The following is an 18,701-nucleotide window of genomic DNA, read 5'->3' on the forward strand; positions in this document are numbered from 1 at the left end:
GTGCAAAGCCTTTTTTTACATTCATGGAGTCCATCCCACTAACCATTTGGATGGACACATGGATAAGGGCCAAACGCAGGCCGGTGGGTGGGTGAGACATTTTGGCCGACATGGGTAAGTTGGGCCGAAGGGCCTGTTTCCTCGCTGCATGACTTTTGATTCCATTGCATCCACACCTTTTCGCCAGAGGAAAACAGAAGGACTTGGCCTGAGAAGGGGCTCAGGCCCAAAATGTTTGTTACCTTTTACATCCTATGGACGTTGAGTTTCTCCAGCACATTGTGTGTTGCAGGATATTATTATTCCAAACTATTTATACATATTTATTTTATATTTTATCTGTACATATATATGTGACTATTACATGCTGTGTGTACCATGGCCTGGGGAACCACTGTTTCGTCTGGGTGAATATGTACAGTCAGATGATAATAAACTTGAAACTTGACATTTTTGGAAGGGCCTTAAAGGGTTCCCAATGTAAGACTGCCAAGAGGAGGTCATTCAGTCCATCCTCCACGCTGTCTGCTGTGCCCCATTTCTTTTCCCAAATGCTCATCTGCTCCCTCTGTTCTCCACCCGCTCGCCCATGCACAAGGAGCAATTTGCAGAGCCCACTGAACCACCAACCCATACATGATGGGAAGAAGAAAGAGGGCCTCTGGCTCCCAAGGACTGCATCAAACCTGAGTGCGCTCTGCCCTGGAGCCTCAGCACTACCCATTGCACCCACTGCTCTGACCTAGAGACCGATAAATAGAGTGGGTCAGCTCAAAGATTGAAAACCAGTTGAGGAGATGACCTGGAATGGAACAAAGTGAAGGAGAAAGGAAGGTGCCATTGCCCTGGGATCGAGCTGCTCAGCAAAAGCCCTGGACTGAGATAGAGAAACACTGACCGCAATGTTTTAGGGGCGGCATGGACAGCGCAACACTGTTACAGCACCAGTGACCGGGACCGGGGTTCAAATCCCGTGCTGTCCGTAAGGAGTTTGTACATTCTCCCCATGTCTCTGGAGGTTTTTACCGGGATGGGGGGGCTCCGGTTTCCTCCTGCAGTTTGAAACATACCGGGGGTTGTAGGTGAATGGGGTACAATTGGGCTCATGGGCCGAAAGGGCCTGTTTCTGTGCTGTCTGAATTTTTTTTAATGTTCTATTGGGCATCAGTGTGCTGGGGCCCAATTAAAGATCTCATCTCGAAGGATCTTGGCCTAACTGGACAATAGGCTTTGCTAGAGGTTTAGCAGGAGGGAGTTCAGATGCAGGAAAACTGAAGCAACACACAAAGTGCTGGAAGAACTCAATGGGTCAGGCAGCAGCTGTGGTAGACATGAATTAAAAGGGGCAACGTTCAGGTGGACCAACTTCCCACAGAGAGTGGTGGGGGGGGGGGGTGTGTGGAACGAGCTGCCAGCAGAAGTGGTGACTGCGGGCTCAGTTTGAACATTTAAGAGGAATTTGGACGGGTACATGGATGGAAGGGGTATGGAGGGCTATGGACTGGGTGCAGGTCAGTGGGACTAGACAGAAAAATGGGTCGGCACAGACTAGAAGGCCCGAAGAGGCCTACTTCTGTAATGTTCTATAGTTCTAATAGACAATGTTTCAGGTCGAAAACCCTTCATCAGGATTGGGAGGGGAGAGGACTAAAGCCAGAATAAAAGGTGGAAGGGATTTGGGAATCAGGACTGCAACTTTGTGAAGCTAATGTTTACATTTACTGAATGGTACCTTCCCCAGTGAGGGGCATTTTCCTGCCCAAGTGTATTGTGGTTGGACGAATGCTTGTAAAGTTAGTGGACTAGTGCAGTACAGTTGACACAAAGCTGTTAACAGCGCCAGCGATTGGGTCTTGGCTCTAATCCTGAGCTGTCTGTAAAGAATTGGTACGTTCTCCCCATGTCAAGATTTAAAAACTGGCCCTGCGTGGAATAGAGCAATCCCCTCCCTTCAAAGGAAAAAAAAATTGCTGAGAAGTGTTTATCAAGTTCACCAATAGTGTCAGGGTCCTGGTTTACAGAGGCCTAAAAGAAAACAGGTGCACTCATTGGGCTGATCACGGGGTAGGGCTGTTTTACTGGTGATGCTGCTTGAAAAGCACAGAGCGCACACAGCTCGACGGAGAAGTGGGGGCCTTAATTGCTGTGATGTTGAATTTTACCTGTGCTGGAACTACGCCCACAACTACAAAGCAAAGAGCCGAGGAAACTTTACCAGGATGTGGCCTGGATTGGAGAACATGTCTTTTGAAGCCGGGTTGACTGAGCTGTGGCTTTTCTCTTTGGAGTGACAAAGGACGGAAGGTTCTGAGGGGCATAGGCATGGTGGGAAACTAGCGCCTTTTTCCCGGGTCTTCCATGGCAAATATCAGAGGACATTTGCTTAATGTAAATACAGGAAAATTTAGGGGAGACACCAGGGGTATGTCTTTTCATCAAAGAGCAGTGGGGGTGCCTAGCGTGCGTTGCCGGGGATGGTGGTGGTGGGGGGAACGTTCAACCGAATCTTAGACAGGCACGCAGATTGTAAGACAAATAGAGGGATATGGATGGGAGATAGAGAGAAAAAAGAGATTGTTGTGGGGTAGGTTTACATAGGTGAGGACAACGTTGTAGGCTGATGGGCCTGTGCTGTGCTGTAATGTTCTACGTTAACACCGACACTCCTGGCGGTGAACCAAACAAAGCTCGTGTCATTTGAGGCAACAGGTAAGCTTCCGTCAAAGGCTATTGGGCATGGAATTCTCCAGAGTGCAGTGATCTAGCACATTGCTCCATCAGATATTCCAGACTACAGGATATTGAAAGGTGAGAGCGGAAAGATTTAAAGCGAATGGAGCGGTGAGATTTTCATGCACTGAGGTCTGAGGAAGTGGTAGAGTCAATGTTTAAAAGGCATGGGAGCAGGTACATGCCTAGGGAGAGAAATGCAGGCCAATGGCTCAGGCCACCTTGGTCAGCATGGGTGGGTTGGGCTGAGTGGCCCATTACTGTGCTCTGTAGGTTTATGATTGATGCCCAAACATGCTTTTATTTCCTTTTTTTAGGTTACACAGTGGTATGTTATGTTTTCCAGCCAACCCAGTATATTTAAAGGGCCCCAAACCATCCAGTCTTGACGAGCACCCCAACTCCAGCTCTGGCCACAATGTTAGCCCCCCCCCCCCACTCCCTGGTCCAGTCCCCAGTCCATGTTTTCTAAGCCACCAGACCAAGGAATGGGCTGGACCCCAACCTGGCAGGGCATCCAAACTATCGGATGTTGGATTACCGGCTCTTTGGCTGCACCCCTGTAGAATTTACAGGAAAGTGACGCATGAGTTGAAAGGAAATGGAGTAGTGGAAATGGGGGGAGGGGTTACGGAGAGAAGGCGGGGATGGGGTACTGAACTTTAAGATCAGCCATGATCTCATTGAATGGCGGAGCAGGCTCGAAGGGCTGAATGACCTAGTCCTGCTCCTATCTTCTGTGTTTCTATGAATATAATTTCCCACGACCTGTTCTCCATTGAATGAGCAACCGTTGCTTCGGTACAAACACTGAGAGCATGGAGCAAAGGCATCAAAGGTTCAAGCTGGCTGATGCCATGAGATGCAAGCCTGGTGTACATGGACGGCCACCAGTCTCCGACAACCATGCCTCCTTCTGTTCCTTGTCTTCTCAATACTAACAAGTGCTTCTTGTTTTGCAGAATAAGGTGGTGGTTGTGGATGGGGTCAAGGTCAAGTTACAGGTCAGTGCACTGTCCAAGCAGCTGGAGTGAGTGTAAACTGCTAGACAGTAAACCCCCCCCCACCCCCAGCTACCCCCCCCACACACACAACCCCTTCAATCATGACTGTTCCCATTCCCCATGATATCTCATTGGTTATGTGAATTCATCCACACAAAGGGGTAGTTGGTGCAACACTGTTAGAGCGCCAGTGATCGGGACCAGGGTACCTTCTCCCCGCATCTGTGTGGGTTTTCCCCGGGTGCTCCGGTTTCCTCTCACCGTTCAAAATGTGCCAGGGTTTGTAGGTCATTTGGGTGTAAATTGGGCAACACGGGCTCGTGGGCCGAAAGGGCCTGTTACCGTGTTGTACGTCTAAAAGACAATAAAGGAATACTCTCACAAATTTCCAGGACCCAACACACGTACAAATTCCCAGGAATAATCTGTTGATCTCCAGGATGCCTCTAATTTGGGATGGGGTGTAATTGTTGATGTGAGAGAGCTATCACTCTCTGCAAACACTGGTTGATGTTTGGAGACACACGTGTGACTGCAAATGCTGGAATCTGGACCAAACACAATCTACTGGAGGAAATGCAGCACCAGGTGGGAGGAAAAGGCCCGTTGATTTTTGGTTGATCAACGCGAACCCAGGGAAATGAAATTTAAAATGTTTAATTTAGGCATGCAGCATGGTAACAGGCCCTCTCAGCCCACAAGCCCACGCCGCCCAATTGACCAATTGCATTTTTGAAGGAAGTGCCATGAACCCTGGCAGCTGACCAGTGAGACCAATTGAAAGGCCCTTTAACTGGAACAAATCCTACTCTCACCGTGGATGCTGAGCACTTTGTCCTTTTACACAGGCAGTTGACATGTCCTGGATAAGGACATTCTGAACAGGATGGAAAGAACGAATAGAACATTGTAACACAGTACAGGCCCTCGGCCCATGATGTTGTGCTGACCTATATGCACTTCCAGAAAAGCTAAACCCTCCCTTCCCCATAACCCTCTATTTTACTTTATCCGTGCATCTGTCTAACAATTTCTTAAATGCCCCTAATGTTCCACCCTCCACCACCAGCCCTGGCAAGGCATTCCAGGCCTCCACAAAGACTAACCCCTGATGTCTCCCCTGAACTCTCTGTCCCTCACTTGTCCACATGCCCTCTGGTGCTTGCTACTCCCGCCCTGCGACAAAGATGCTGGCCGTCCACCCTATCTATGCTTCTTAGAATCTTGTAGACTTCTACCACGTCTCTTCATCAATCCGAAGAGAAAAGCCCCAGCTCTGCTAACCTTGCCCTCATGAGACGTATTTTTCCAATCCAGGGAAGATCCTGGTAAATCTCCTCTGCTCCCTCTCCGGAACTTCCGCATCCTTCCTGTAATGAGGAATGTGTTTAATTTTAATGAAGGGCTGTGTCTAAAGGTATCAGGTGGAACGGCTGCTGGAAAGGATGCCACTGATCAGACGTCACTGCTGTGAGGACGAACTTCTGAAGTCCTGGGTCTCCTTTATATCAACTGCCAATTTCATCTCATTTGTCACTTGTGGCGAGACAGAGGCATCTCAACCAGTTCACCAGAGAGTAGGGTGCCCTGCATGAATCCCCTTGTCGTCAGACACTGATCTCTGTGGCACAGCTGGTCTACAAACACGAAATTCAAGATTCCTTTATTGTCCCGTAATCATACACAAGATTTAATAATATATAAAATTCGTGATGTTTTGCCAACTGCAAAGGAACGCAAAGAGGTGTCTCTAGCATTGCCATCAGAGAAATGGAGAAGAGAGTCCCTTCAGAGACACCGAGTGACCTCTTTTGCCTCTCTGCCTCTCATTGTTAAATATAGATCATAAACTCACTGTTAATTATCCATTGTTCTAAATGTAGATTAGAATTTCCAATCACCTGCTTCGCTGATGGACTTCAACAGAGTGAATCTGCAAACCTGATCCTAGCAAGAGTGACTCCACAGCCCCTTCATCCCCTGAACCCACTCACTAGTTTCCTGCAGGGCAACAGGCCGTTTTGGCCCACGCTGGTACATTTTGAACGGAGGAAACCGGAGCCCCCAGAGGAAAGCCCACACAGTAACGGGGAGAATGTACAAAGCCTTACAGGCAGCGCAGGATTCGAACCCAGGTCCTGATCGCTGGGACTTTAACAGCGTTGGCTGACTGCCACACCAACCATATCACCCATGATCTGACCCATCGGGTCCGTGCTAACTCCCAGCATGGCAATCTATCAGTCCCACTTCTCCTCTTATTTCCTGATAACCCTGAAGCCTATTCACGTGCATAACAACAACCTCTCTGAGCATTGAAAGCAGCAAATACCGTTTTACCAGAAATGCCCATCACCTGGAAACAATTGAACTGAGCACCAAACATGAATGCACAGGAAGGTGCATTCACAGCTCTAAAGAAAGGCAAGAGAGCACAAAGAAGCAAAAAAAAAAAAATCAAGGCCTGCAAGATGCCAAGAAACTGAAATAAAAGCTGACGATGCTGGCTGGAAATATTCATCAGGTCAGGGAGCATCACTGACTTAAAGTTGTGCTTCTCTCTCTGTGGATGCTGCCTGGCCTGTTCAATATCTTCAACATTTTAAGCCTTCACTTCCTGAGGAAGTAATTCTACAAGGGCTGTGGGAGTTCCAGGGAGAGTAGGAAATTCCAGACCCCAGCTCCAATCCCACAGTTCAGCGACCAATCCCCGAATCCTGGCTGGAAATTCCAGCAAGGTTGGGTCACGGTGAACCGCTGAGTGGAGACGCAACTCTCTCTGTTTTCATTTGCAGATTTGGGACACAGCAGGGCAGGAACGATTCCGCAGCGTCACCCATGCGTATTACCGGGATGCACAAGGTAAGGAAAACTGCCGTGGAACGTGACGCCAACAGGTCACTAAGTAGGGGCTTTCTGGTGTTAACTGGGCAGTAAACCTCCAAAAAGGCACAGTGGTTTGGCAGACAGGCCAGAGATTGAGCTTCCACCAGACCCAGAGACTGAGCTTCTACCAGACGCAGAGACTCAGCATCCATCAGACCCAGAGACTGAACTTCCACCAGATCCAGAGTCTGAGCTTCCACCAGACCCAGAGCTTCCACCAGACCCAGAGACTGAGCTTCCATCAGACCCAGAGTCTGAGCTTCCATCAGACCCAGATTCTGAGCTTCCATCAGACCCAGAGTCTGAGCTTCTCTCAGTCCCAGAGTCTGAGCTTCTCTCAGTCCCAGAGACTGAGCTTCCACCAGATCCAGTGTCTGAGCCTCCATCAGATCCAGAGACTCCGGAGAACATTAGTGTTCAGCTGACACCCTTTGGGTATTACTCAGGGATGTTTGAACAATTCAGGAATATCAGTCTCACCTCCGACAGTTCAGTGTCATGCACCATCGTCCAGTGTATATACTATATGTACTAAAACTCCGACTTGCTGCTGCTGAACAGGCCCTTAATTTAAAAAGCAACTGCAATATCGTGCACTACATTAAAATGAAAAGGGGCAATAAATATTCACAGTTACTGAATAACAGTTGGAGAGTAGGGGGTGATGGAGTCAGTGCCTTGGGCTCTGCAGAGGGTTCTCATTCACTCCTTCTTGGACAAGACCCGCAGAGTACGCAAACACCGGCTAGAAGTTCACTCCTCTCCCAGAACAGCTCCCAAGCTCGATACTTCTCTTGAAGGACCATCCCTGCTTTCTCTTTGAGGCATGTCATGGATGAAGGATAGAGGTTGACAGTCACTGCATCCTTGCTCTCAGGTGAAAACATCACAGCCAATCCAGCTCAGTTTGAAACTGCTTCAATCTCCAGTCAGATTATTTATTTATTCTTAAAAAATGCCAGAAAGATTTGATACAATTGTTAACCTACGTACTCATGTAACAGTTGTTGCAGTGTAAAGGTTGAACCCTTCCCCTTGCACATTTTCCATTTAACCCATGTAAAATTAAACCCCACTATTTTTGACCCACCTGAACTCCTGGCACCCTAACTGAGAACCCTCGCCTTGGCCGCCTGCCCACCTGAGCTCCCAACACCCCGACCGCGGATCCTCGCCTTTGCCACCCATCCAATCTGAACTCCCGATGCCCTAATTGCGAACCCTCACCTTGGCTGCCTGATCCTCTGGCTGCAGATCCAAACCCCAGCCGCCCACCCATCCAAGCTACCAACACCCCGACTGCAAACCCTCACCTCGACCGCCCGCCCATCGCAGCTCCCGACATCCTATCCGCAGATCCTCGCCTCAGCTGCCCGCCCTCCCGAGCTCCCGATGCCCTGTCCGCAGATCCTTGCCTTTGCTGCCCACCCATTTGAGCACCCGATGCCTCGGCCACAGACTCTAACCCCAGCCGCTCACCCATCCGAGCTACCAATACCCGACCGTAGGATCCGACTTCAGCTGCCTACCCATCCAAGCTCCCGATGCCTTGAACAATGCAGGTACTTACTGTAGCAAAAAGTAGCATTTGTGTAAAAGTCATGCATCCCCAAATTTGACCAGAGAAATTGGTCTCCAAAACTCAACTATTACATGAGTATATGAGGGGTGTGCAATTATAATGTAACCATGATTATGTAAAGGATACGAAAGGGCAGCAGCAGTTAGACAGCACCAGCAACCGGCTTCAAATCCATCGTTCTCTGTGAGGTGTTGGTAGATTCTCCCCATGTCTGCAAGGGTTTCCTCTGGATGCTCTAGTTACATCCTGCACTCCAAAGACAAACAGAGTTTGTAGGTTAATTGGTCACATGGGTGTATTGGGTGGCACGGGCTTATGGGCTGGAAGGGCCTGTTACCCGTGCTGTATGTCTAAAAGTGTTTTGAAAATTCAGGTGTCAAAAGAATTCTAAATATCTCATAAGTTCTAAAAAAAAGTCGGATTAAGGGAGAAGCCCAAGGCGTTCTATGCATATGTAAAGAACAGGATGACAACAATGGAGGTGGGGCCGCTTAACGACAAAGGAGGCAGTATATGTCTGGAGGAGGAGGAGATTGGGGGAGGTCCCAAGTACTTTGCATCAATGTTCATGAGAGAAAAGGACCTGGAGCAGGATGAGGTTGGAATAGAACAGGTTCGTGTTGAGATTGGGGAAGAGGAAAAGTTGGATCTTCTTAAAAATGTTAAGATTGATAAGCCCCTGGGCCTTGTAAACCCAGGTTGCTGTGGGGAGGGAGGAGATAGCCTGGGGCATTGGCTGTGATCTTTGGATCCCCCTTGGCCACGGGGGAGGTGCCAGAAGATTGGAGAACGGCAAATGTGGTTCCCTTGTTTAAAAAAGGTAAACGGGAGAATCCTGGGAATTATAGACCAGTGAGTCTTAGGTCAGTGGTGGGCAAATTATTTGTGAGGATTTTCTTAAGGACAGGATTTAGGAGAATTAGAAGTTCGCTCTACTCAGGGTTAGTCGGCGTGGTTTTAGGAGGGGGAGGTCCTGCCCCATGAGCCTAATTAAGTTTTTTGAGGAGGTAACAAAAGCCATTGTTGTGGTCGACATGGATTTTCGCAAGGCATTTGACAAGGTTTCCCATGAGAGACTCGTTCAGAAAGTTATGAGGCATGAAATGCATTGGCTTGCATGTAGAAAGCAGAGAGTAGTAGTGGGTGGAAAGTATTCTGCCTGGAGGTCAGTGGCTAGTTGAGTGCTGCAGGGATCTGTTCTGGGACACCCTGCTCTTTGTGATTTTTAGATCAGTGGTTTTCCACTCACATACCATCTTAAATTGTTGTTGTCATGGCCAACCCTCGTAGTCAAGGATGATGCACAGAGTGAAGGCGTGTATTTGTTTAATGTGAACTTGATGTCCGAGAAGCACACGATACTTCCCAAATCAACCAACTAGTGCTAGCAGCATGGAAACCATGACGATTGGAGCTGATGGATTTGTTGCAGCCTTCGTCCGTCTTCACAGCTGTTGAGTTCAGAGTAACTTCATCCTCCTCTTCCACTGTTGAGGTCTTGGCTCGATTGTTCTTTGTCAGGGCCTCACCCTCGACCTTACCGCCGTGGTGGTCCTACCAGGAGCATAGCTCCAGACAGCGTCGCTCTCAGGATTTCAGGACCACACCAGCTTCTCCACCACAATCAGGTGGCATTCCATGGATAAGATGTGCCATAGGTGCTCTGTGATTAGTGAGGGATAACTTAAGATGCTGCGTGAGTGGAAAGAAAACCACTAACCTGGATGAAGAGGAGGAAGGTTAGGTGAGTAAGTTTGCAGATGGTACGAAAGTTGGAGGAGTTGTGGATGGAGTTGAAAGTTGTCGTAGATTACAAAATGATATAGACAGGATGCAGAGTTGGGTGGAAAAATGGCAGATGGAGTTCAATCTGGATAAGTGTGAGATGATGCATTTTGGAAGGTCAAACCTGAAGGCTTAGTACAGGGTTAATGGTCGAATACTTAACCGTGTGGATGAACAGAGAGGCCTTGGGGTCCAACTCCATACATCCTTCAAGGTCACTGCAAGGTTGATAGGATAGTTAAAAAGGCCATTGGGATGTTGGGCTTCATTAGTTGAGTTCAAAAGTTGAGAGATCAACAAATCTCTAGAGAGACTCCACTAAAGCATTGTGTTCAGATCTTGTCACCTTATTATAGGAAGGTTGTGGAAGCCATGGAGAGCGTGCAGAGGATTGAAAAATAAGTCTTATGAGGTAAGGTTAGCAGAGCAGGGATTTTTCTTTTCAGAGTGAAGAAGGATGAGAGGAAACTTCAAAGAGGTCGATTCTGAGAGGCATAGACAGGGTGGACGGCCAGCGTCTGTTTCCCAGACACCAGAGGATGTCTGGACAAAGTGAAGTTTAGGGGAGGCACCAAGGGGTAAGTTTTTTTACACAAAGAGTTGTGGGGGTGGGGTGGTGGTGGAGGCTGAAACATTAGGGGCATTTAAGAGACCCCTAGACAAGCATGTAGATGGAAGAAAAATAGTGAGCTACAAGGTAGGGAGGGTTTAGTATTTTTTTAAGGAATATATGGGTCGGCACAACATCGAGGGCCAAAGGGCCTGTACTGGGCTGCGGTCTTCTATGTTCTAATTCCGAATATTGACAATATTCCCACTGGGCCTGGGCAAATGAGATTGGATGACAGATGGCATGGTTAGTGGAGAAGTGCCAATGACTGAGAACGGGGTTCGAATCTCGTACTGTCTGTAAGGAGTTTGTATGTTCTCCCTGTGTCTGTGTGGGTTTCCTCTGGGGGCTCCGGTTTACCCACACCCTACAAAAACCTACTAAGGTTGTAAGGTTGTTGGTCAATTGGGTGTAATTGGGTGGCACGGATTTGTGGGCCGAAAGGGCCTGTATGTCTAATTTGTATAAAAATAATTGGGGGAGCTGTTGGTGACTGGCACCTGCTCGGATTTTAAATTGTCCTCCTCTCTCTCCGCAGCACTCCTGCTGCTGTACGACATCACAAGCAAATCATCGTTTGACAACATTAGGGTAAGGTGCCTTTCATTTCACACTTCAGACACAAACAGTTGGCAAAGTGGTTCACTGAGCCAAGCAAAGCCAGTCCCCAGGCCCTTGGCCCACTCTGCTCCCTGTATATGGCCTGGTATCAGTACCCCCACTGACACATCAGCACCCTGCCCTCCATTCTCCTACAAGCCGTGCCCTTTAACAGCACAAGCTGGTGTATCCTCCCCAGTGCCATTTGGAATTTAACCCGGCCTGGGGCGGCACAGTTGGCACAACGCTGTTACAGTGCCAGTGATCGGGGCCTGGGTTCAAATCCGTGCTGTCTGTAGGGAGTTTGAACATCGCATGTTTGAAAGGGTTTCCTCTGGGTGCTCTGGTTCCCTCGCACTGTTCAAGATGTACCAGTGGGGAGAAGGGACCACTACCCTGCTGTATGTCTAAAGTTCAGCAGCATTCAACGTCCAAGAAAGCCCTTGTCTGTGACACCCTCCATGGTCACATCATCTGACAACAAATGCAGAAGATGGATGTTGCTAGAAAGGTTCCACAGCTCTGCTGAAGCCCCACCCTTCAGAGGAAAGGGGGTGTTGGGGAAGCACGAGGAAGCTCACATAGAAAGGGAGGGGGCTCAGCAAGGAAGCCTTAGGTCCAGAATCGGCCAGGCCCAATAAGACGGAGGAAGCGGTTGAACATTAGGAGGGTGGCTGGTCTCCACAATGTGGTGGACGTTAGAAGAGCTGGGAATGTGGCCAACAGGGCAAGGCTGACCTCGCATCATTCCATGACACCTGGAAACAGGAGGCTATTTGGCCCATCGAGGCTGTGCCAGCTTCCATCGCAATCCCATCAACCCCGTCCCATGCCCCCAGCTATTTCCCTGTAACCTCTCGCACACTGCATTAATACTATCCCACTGCATTCGATTAACCCACACACCCCCCACCCCCACCCCCAGCCCCAGCCCCGGCCCCACATCTTTGGGATGTGGGAGGAAGCCAGAGAATGTTGAAAGTCCACCCAGCATCGGAGGTTAGAATCCAAAAGGGGGCCACTGGAAAATATTGCCATGCTGCCCTTCACCTCATTTTTATAATTTAAATTTAATGTTTTGTTGATTTTTTAAAAAAACATTTAACTTTAAAAGAAAATGTAGACCTACAGCACAGTATCAGGCCCTTTCAGCCCAAGACCCTAAGACCCCCCCCCCCATTACACCCAATTGACTTACAACCCCCGGTACATTTTGAACAGTGGAAGGAGACCGGAGCCCCCCCCCCCCCGGGAAAACCCACACAGGGAGAACTCCTTACAGACAGCGCGGGATTCGAACCCCGATCGCTGGCGCTGGATGGAGAGGTGTTGCGCTAACTGCTACGCCCACCTCGAAAGGCCACCCCCAGATTCCTGAGGAATTCGAAAGCCACCCACTAGCCTCGTTATCGGCTCCTCCGAGAATGGAGAACTTCCACTGCCAGCGGTGCCCTTGTTGACGAGAGGCTGGCCCTGCCTGCAGCTGCCATCGGCCTTTATTGTAACCATCAACCCCGCTGGTTGCATAAATGTCAAAGCTCACTTGAAGTGCTTCTCAGCACAAAAGGTGACACGGATTGATTGACAAAAGTGACGTCAGACAGACAGACGTGGACTGGGGCCCTCAGCAGTCACTGCCGCAGCGAAAGGAACAGTCAGAGAGGTTCTGTCCCCTCCCGATGGGTCCCTTAATGAGCTGTGATAGGTGCTTTGAGCACTCAGGTCTTGGAATATCATATTAGATTCTCTTTATCTGCTTTTAAATGAAGCCTGCTGATGAGTCAGTCTACTTTGAAGGGATGCTAAAATTAGCCATTGCCTTAACTGTCAGTGATTGCCATTTCCTGAGTTTTGTTCCCTCCCTCCCTCTTGGATATAATTCTAATCTTGATTAAGAGAGGGTGGACGGCCAGCACCTTTTCCCCAGGACTCAAACACCAGAGAGCATCTGTACAAAGTGAAGGGAGGGAAGCTTCAGGGAGACAGAGTTTTTTTTTTTAAACACAGAGAGTTGTGGGGGCCCGGAATGCCTCGCCGCGGATGGTGGTGGAGGCTGAAACACTGGGGGCATTTAAGAGACTCTTAGAGACATGGATGGAAGAAAAACGGAGTGATACAGGGTAGGGTGGGTTTAGTACTTTTTTTAAAGGAATTATATGGGTCAGCACAACGTCGAAGGCCGAAGGGCCTGCACCATTCTGTAGTGTTCTATAGTCTACCCAGAACAGGGGGAGGATATTGATAGTCTTCCAAAGTTGAGTTAGATCTTCATCGATCTGGAAGGAAAATCCAGTACCTTCTATTTGATCTCCACACCCTTTGGCCTCTCGGGAGAAATCCCCAAGTTTTCTCTTCTCTGTGTCTGAGTAGACCGTTGGCCTATTTCTGATGCACATGTTCTCATCATTAAATGGCATCTCTTTACTTAAAATAGAAAATGCAGGAAACACTCAGCAGGTCAGACAGCGTCTGTGAGGAGAGAAACAGATCATGTTTCAGGTCTGAGATCCTCAATGGAGGAGTTCTCTATGTCTTTTTGTGATTCCTTTATTAATACTCAAAATGTGTTAACTGCCTGCCATAAAGAGGCAACATTAGCCTGGTGAACCCACCAACAAGAGGAAGAGAAGCAAATTAGACTTCCTTCAGAGACACCGTGTCCGTGGGTTCACCTCCTGCACCCTCAGAACCTCCACAGCTGCACGGCTTCCTGCCGGTTCCAGCAGTGACCCCCGACCTCCCGGTTCTGGATCCCCGATGTGGTCAAGGAAGCTGTCCAGTGCCTGAGGCCCTGCACGCCCTTAGCACCTACGCGGATCCTCGTCTCGGGACCTGACTCCCACAAGCCGGTCTCCAGCAGCTTGGGGCTTCGGCGCGAGCTCTTCATCTGCCGAGCCCTTGCTGCTGTGTTGTCCCACATGTTAGGATCCTCTCCCAGGCTTCGCTTCTTGCCGGGCAATGGGGTGTTGGGTGTTCCACCCCTCTGCTCCCCCCAGAGCCTGAACCCTTGTGGTCTTGGCTGCCAAGCATCAGCGCCGCTGTCATGGGCACAGATCTCCAATGTACAGTGTCTCCGTAATGTTTGGGACAAAGACACTTTTTTCCTTTATTTGCCACAGTTTTAAATTTGTAATCAAACAATTCACAAGTAATTAAAGTGCACATTCCAGATTTCATTCAAGGTTATTTGTGTACATCTAGGTTTGACAATGTAGAAATTACAGCAGTTTTTATACATTTTCTCCTCATTTCAGGGCACCGTAACATTTGTGTCATTTGACTTCCCAGGTATTTGTCAGGTACACGGCTTCTTTGACTTGCATTGGGCACAACTCCGGTCCTCATGTTGAAAAATGACAGCTACAGACTCCAAAGGTGATTCAAAGCTTAAGAGCAAGCTGAAGACTCTTATTACCTGCACCAATTAAACACACCTGAGTACTCACAAACACCTGGGAAGCCAAAAGTCCCAAACATTACAGTGCCCTGAAATGAGGGGACTATGTATAATAAGTGCTGTAATTTCTACATGGTCAAACCAAAATGTACAGAAAAAACCTTAGTAATAACACTGAAATGCTGAAGGAACTCAGCCGGTCTTTTCAGCATTTATAGGAGACAAAGATATGTTGTTGACGTTTCGGGCCTGAGCCCGACTTCAAGGAAAGATTAGAAAAGGCAGAAGCAGGAGATAACAGAAAGACTCTGAATTCTAACAATTGGGGGAGGAATCCAGACCAACAAAAGGTGTTAATTGGATGTGATCAGGGACGAGGTAGAATTTATCGGGCAAAATGAGACAGGGAATGGAGAGACAACGGGGAAGAGGTTGGTGGGGGCGGGGGTGGGTTTAACAAAAGCAAGACAAGTCGATATTAATGCCGTCCGGTTGGAGGGCGGGGCCAGTCGGAAGATGAGGTGTTGCTCCTCCAATTTGGTCTCAGCCTGGCAGCGCACAAGACATGTCGGCAAGGGAATGGGGTGGGGAATTGAAATGGGTGACTATAGCGACGGACAGAGCCGAGGTGCTCAACAAAGCGATCTCCCAGTCTGTGTCCAAATAACCTTGAATAAAATCTGAAATGTGCACTTTAATTACATGTGGATTGTTGGATTACAAATTGAAAACTGTGGAGTACAGGGGAAAATAAAGGAAAAAAGTGCCTTTGTCCCACACATTATTGAGGGCCCTGTAAAACAAACCACCCCGGTACTCAGAATCTATTGTCATGAACAAGTCACAGAATTTGTTGTTTTGTGGTAGCATCATGTAGTGCAAACATTGCCATAAATAACATTTCAAAATAAATAAATAGAGCAAGAAAAGAAGAGAAAGTGAGGTTGTGTCCGTGGTTCATTGCCCACTACAAAATCTGATGGCAGCGGCGACGGAGCTGTCCTTGTGCCACTGAGTGCTCGTCTTCAGGCTCCTGTACCTCATTCCCAATGGTAGCAGAGGGTCTGGCCTGGGTGGTGGTGGGGTCCTTGAGGATGGAGGCTGCTTTCTTAAACACCACCTCCTGTCGATGTCCTCGATGGAGTGAAATCTGATGCCCATGAAGTCGCAGGCTGAGTTAACAACTCTCCGGAGTCTTTTCCTGTCCTGAGAGTTGGCACCTCTGTTTCCAGGCAGTGATACAACCAGGCAGTATACTCTCCACCTGTAGAAATTTGCAGGAGTCTCTGGTGATGTACCAAATCTCCTCAGACACCTCACCAAACTGGCGAGCCTTCTTCACGATTGCATCAACGTGGAGGCTCCAGGACAGATCCTCGCAGATGTTAACAGCGCAGAATTTGAAGTTTTTGACCCTCTTCACTGCTGACCCCTCGATGAGGACGACACGTTCTCCCGATTTCTTCCTGAAGTCCACAATCAGCTCCTTAGTTCTGCTAACATTGGGCATAAGGTTGTTGCTTGGACACCACTCAACAAGCTGACCTATCTCATCTTCCCACCCCCCCATACACTTCCTCATTGCGTCTGTGATTCCCCATCAGCAAATTTGTAGACGGCATTCAAAATGTGCCCGGCCACACACAGTCATGGGTGTAGGGAAAGTAGAGCAGTGGACTAAGCACACATCCTTGAGGTGCACCAGTGTTAATTGTCAATGAGGGAGGGATTGTTTCCAATTCATATTGACTGTGGTCTATGGATAAGTCAAGGATCCGGCTTGGGGGAGGGGGGGGGGAGGTGGGTACAAAGGCCCAAGATTTCAAACTTGTTGACCAACACTGAGGGAATGATTGTGTTGAAGGCTGAGCTGTTGTCGATGAAGGGTAGCCAGACGTGTGTGGCTGTTGTCCAGGAGATCGAGAGCTGAGTGGAGAGCCAGTGCATCTGCTGGGGAGTTATTGTGACGAGAGGTGAATTTCCAGATGCCAGGAATCAGAACAGAAGGTGTGGAAAATGCTCAGCAGGTCCACCAGTAGCTGTGGAGAGAGAAAAATTGTCAACCTTTCAGGTTCAGGACTAGAAAAGAGGGAAACAAAGTAATTCAAGGAAACGAGAGACTGCAAGAAGATGCTAGCTGAAGCAAACAATAAACTGTGTTCAGTTTTGGTCGCCGTGCTGAAGGTGTCATCAAGAGGCCGAGGCGGTTCACGCAGATATTGCCCGGACACAGGGTCCTGCCCTACGGGGAGAGGGTGAGCAGGGTGGGGCTTTATTCCTTGGAGCGCAGGAGGATGAGGGGTGTTTTCGCAAAATTAAGAGAGGAAAGATCGGGTGAATGCAGAGAGTCTCCTTCCCCAGAGCAGGGGAATTAGGAACCAGAGTGCAGAGGTTTAAGGTGAAGGGGGAGAGATTTAACAGGAACCTTTTGCACTGAAGGTGGGGAGTTTGTGGAATGGGCTGCCGGAGGAAGTGGTCGAGGCTGGAACTATTGGAACATTTAAGAAAAACATGTACGGATACGTGAATAGATGGGTTTAGAGTAGCTGCTCACAATGGAGGCCCTGTGGACTTCCTATTCTCCCCAAGGATAGATGAGGCCTGTGGACTCCTTATTTCCCCCCCCCCCCCATGGATAGATGGGCTCTATGGACTCCCTATATTTTCCATGGATAGATGGGCCCTATGGACTCCTTATTCTCTCCATGGATAGATGGGCCCTATGGACTCCCTATTCTCCCCAAAAATAGATAGACCCTATAGGCTCCCTATTCCCCCCATGGATAGATGGGCCCTGTGAACTCCCTATTTTCCCCATGGACCCCCTGGGGGCAACAGCATATTTTAGTAAAAGCCTTGTTTTTTTTCTACCTTCCATAATCTAAATAATGTTTGCTTTTATGTAGTTGGTAGAGGTACAGAAGAAACCAAAACTTGACTGTTTCACAGGGAAGGGGGCCCATTAACTTTGAGCAAAGACCTGGGGTTTGTGGGGGGGGGGGCACCACAGCCCAAAGAAGGTTGAAAATGCATGCTTTAGAAGAATATAGACCAAACACAGGCGGGTGGGATGAGTGGGGATGTGATATTGTGTTCGGCTTGGTCCGAAAACAAACTAGAGGAGAAGCATTCCATATTCCACCGATATGAATGTTACCCTCTCGGGTAACCTATTCCCTCCAATTCCTCTCTCCCTTAGCATTCTTACCTCCTTCTGGCCCCACCATCCCCCCATCACCCACCACCTCCTGTCCAACCTGTGCCTGCACTACCCAACCCACCTCCCCCACCCCACCCTATAATCGCCCTCACCCCCACCCTGTCACCTCCCCCACTTCCACCCTGTCATCGCCTCACCCTGTCACCTCTCAACCCCACCCTGTCATCCCCCCACCCCCTCCCTGTCACCCCCAACCCCACCCTATCATCTCCTCGACCCCCACCCCCACCCTGTTATCACCCCCACCCTGTCACCACCCATACTCCCACCCTGTCATCCCCCTTCCCCAACCCTGTCACCACCTCCACCCCCCACTGTCATCACACCCACCCCTGCCCTCCAGCAGTTTTTTGTTTAACTTTTACAACAACATTAATTGAGGCTGTCGAGATGGTGGGCAAGGGTTGAAGTGAAATGAAAGAAGAAAACTGGCCCAAAATATCAGTCAGCAAAAATGGCCAGTTCCAATCCGGACAAAAATAGATGTCTCTATTGAAAGTGGCCACTTTTGCCTTTGTTTTTGTTTTTTTGACTGGCATTAAAATATATGCATTTCAGAGATTTCCCACTACTTATTCTGTTTGCCCCTATCTTCAGAAACAACTATTATGTTCTTTATCTATCATCTCCCCTCCATCTTCATACAGAACATCTCCCTTCTCTGTCACCTGCCTTTCCACCCTCAAACACTGTCTCTGTTTGCAATCTAACCTTCTCCTTGCTGTTCTCTTCCATTTGTGATGCCAAATTTGGAATTATGTGTAGTTTTGGACAGCAGACTTTCCTCTTTTAATTCTTCCTGTCTCATCCACCCTCCGTGAGAAAAGCCTGCTTGCATTTACCCTAATTTTGTATGCCGCCATCAAATCTCCCCCAATTCTCCAACA

The 18,701-nt window shown here is 48.7% G+C and overlaps 1 protein-coding gene and 1 long non-coding RNA gene across 6 annotated transcripts in view; one reads left to right on the plus strand and one right to left on the minus strand.

Annotated features, from left to right (window-relative positions):
- Window positions 1-18,701, plus strand: part of LOC138759219 (ras-related protein Rab-37-like) — a 216,775-nt gene that overhangs the window by 187,836 nt on the left and 10,238 nt on the right. For all 5 annotated transcript variants that reach the window (XM_069929299.1, XM_069929301.1, XM_069929300.1 and 2 more), the window contains 3 exons: window positions 3,693-3,734; window positions 6,530-6,596; window positions 11,136-11,188. In XM_069929299.1, the coding sequence (XP_069785400.1) occupies window positions 3,693-3,734; window positions 6,530-6,596; window positions 11,136-11,188 (162 nt within the window). The remainder of the gene's footprint in view (window positions 1-3,692; window positions 3,735-6,529; window positions 6,597-11,135; window positions 11,189-18,701) is intronic.
- LOC138759221 (uncharacterized) lies at window positions 7,521-16,631 on the minus strand. The gene is made up of 3 exons (XR_011354662.1): window positions 15,634-16,631; window positions 13,494-13,666; window positions 7,521-8,448 (listed from the first exon to the last, which is right to left on the minus strand). It is a non-coding gene; the product is annotated as an uncharacterized lncRNA (long non-coding RNA).

Source organism: Narcine bancroftii, chromosome 3 (assembly GCF_036971445.1).
Source record: "Narcine bancroftii isolate sNarBan1 chromosome 3, sNarBan1.hap1, whole genome shotgun sequence".
NCBI classification, from domain to species: domain Eukaryota; kingdom Metazoa; phylum Chordata; class Chondrichthyes; order Torpediniformes; family Narcinidae; genus Narcine; species Narcine bancroftii.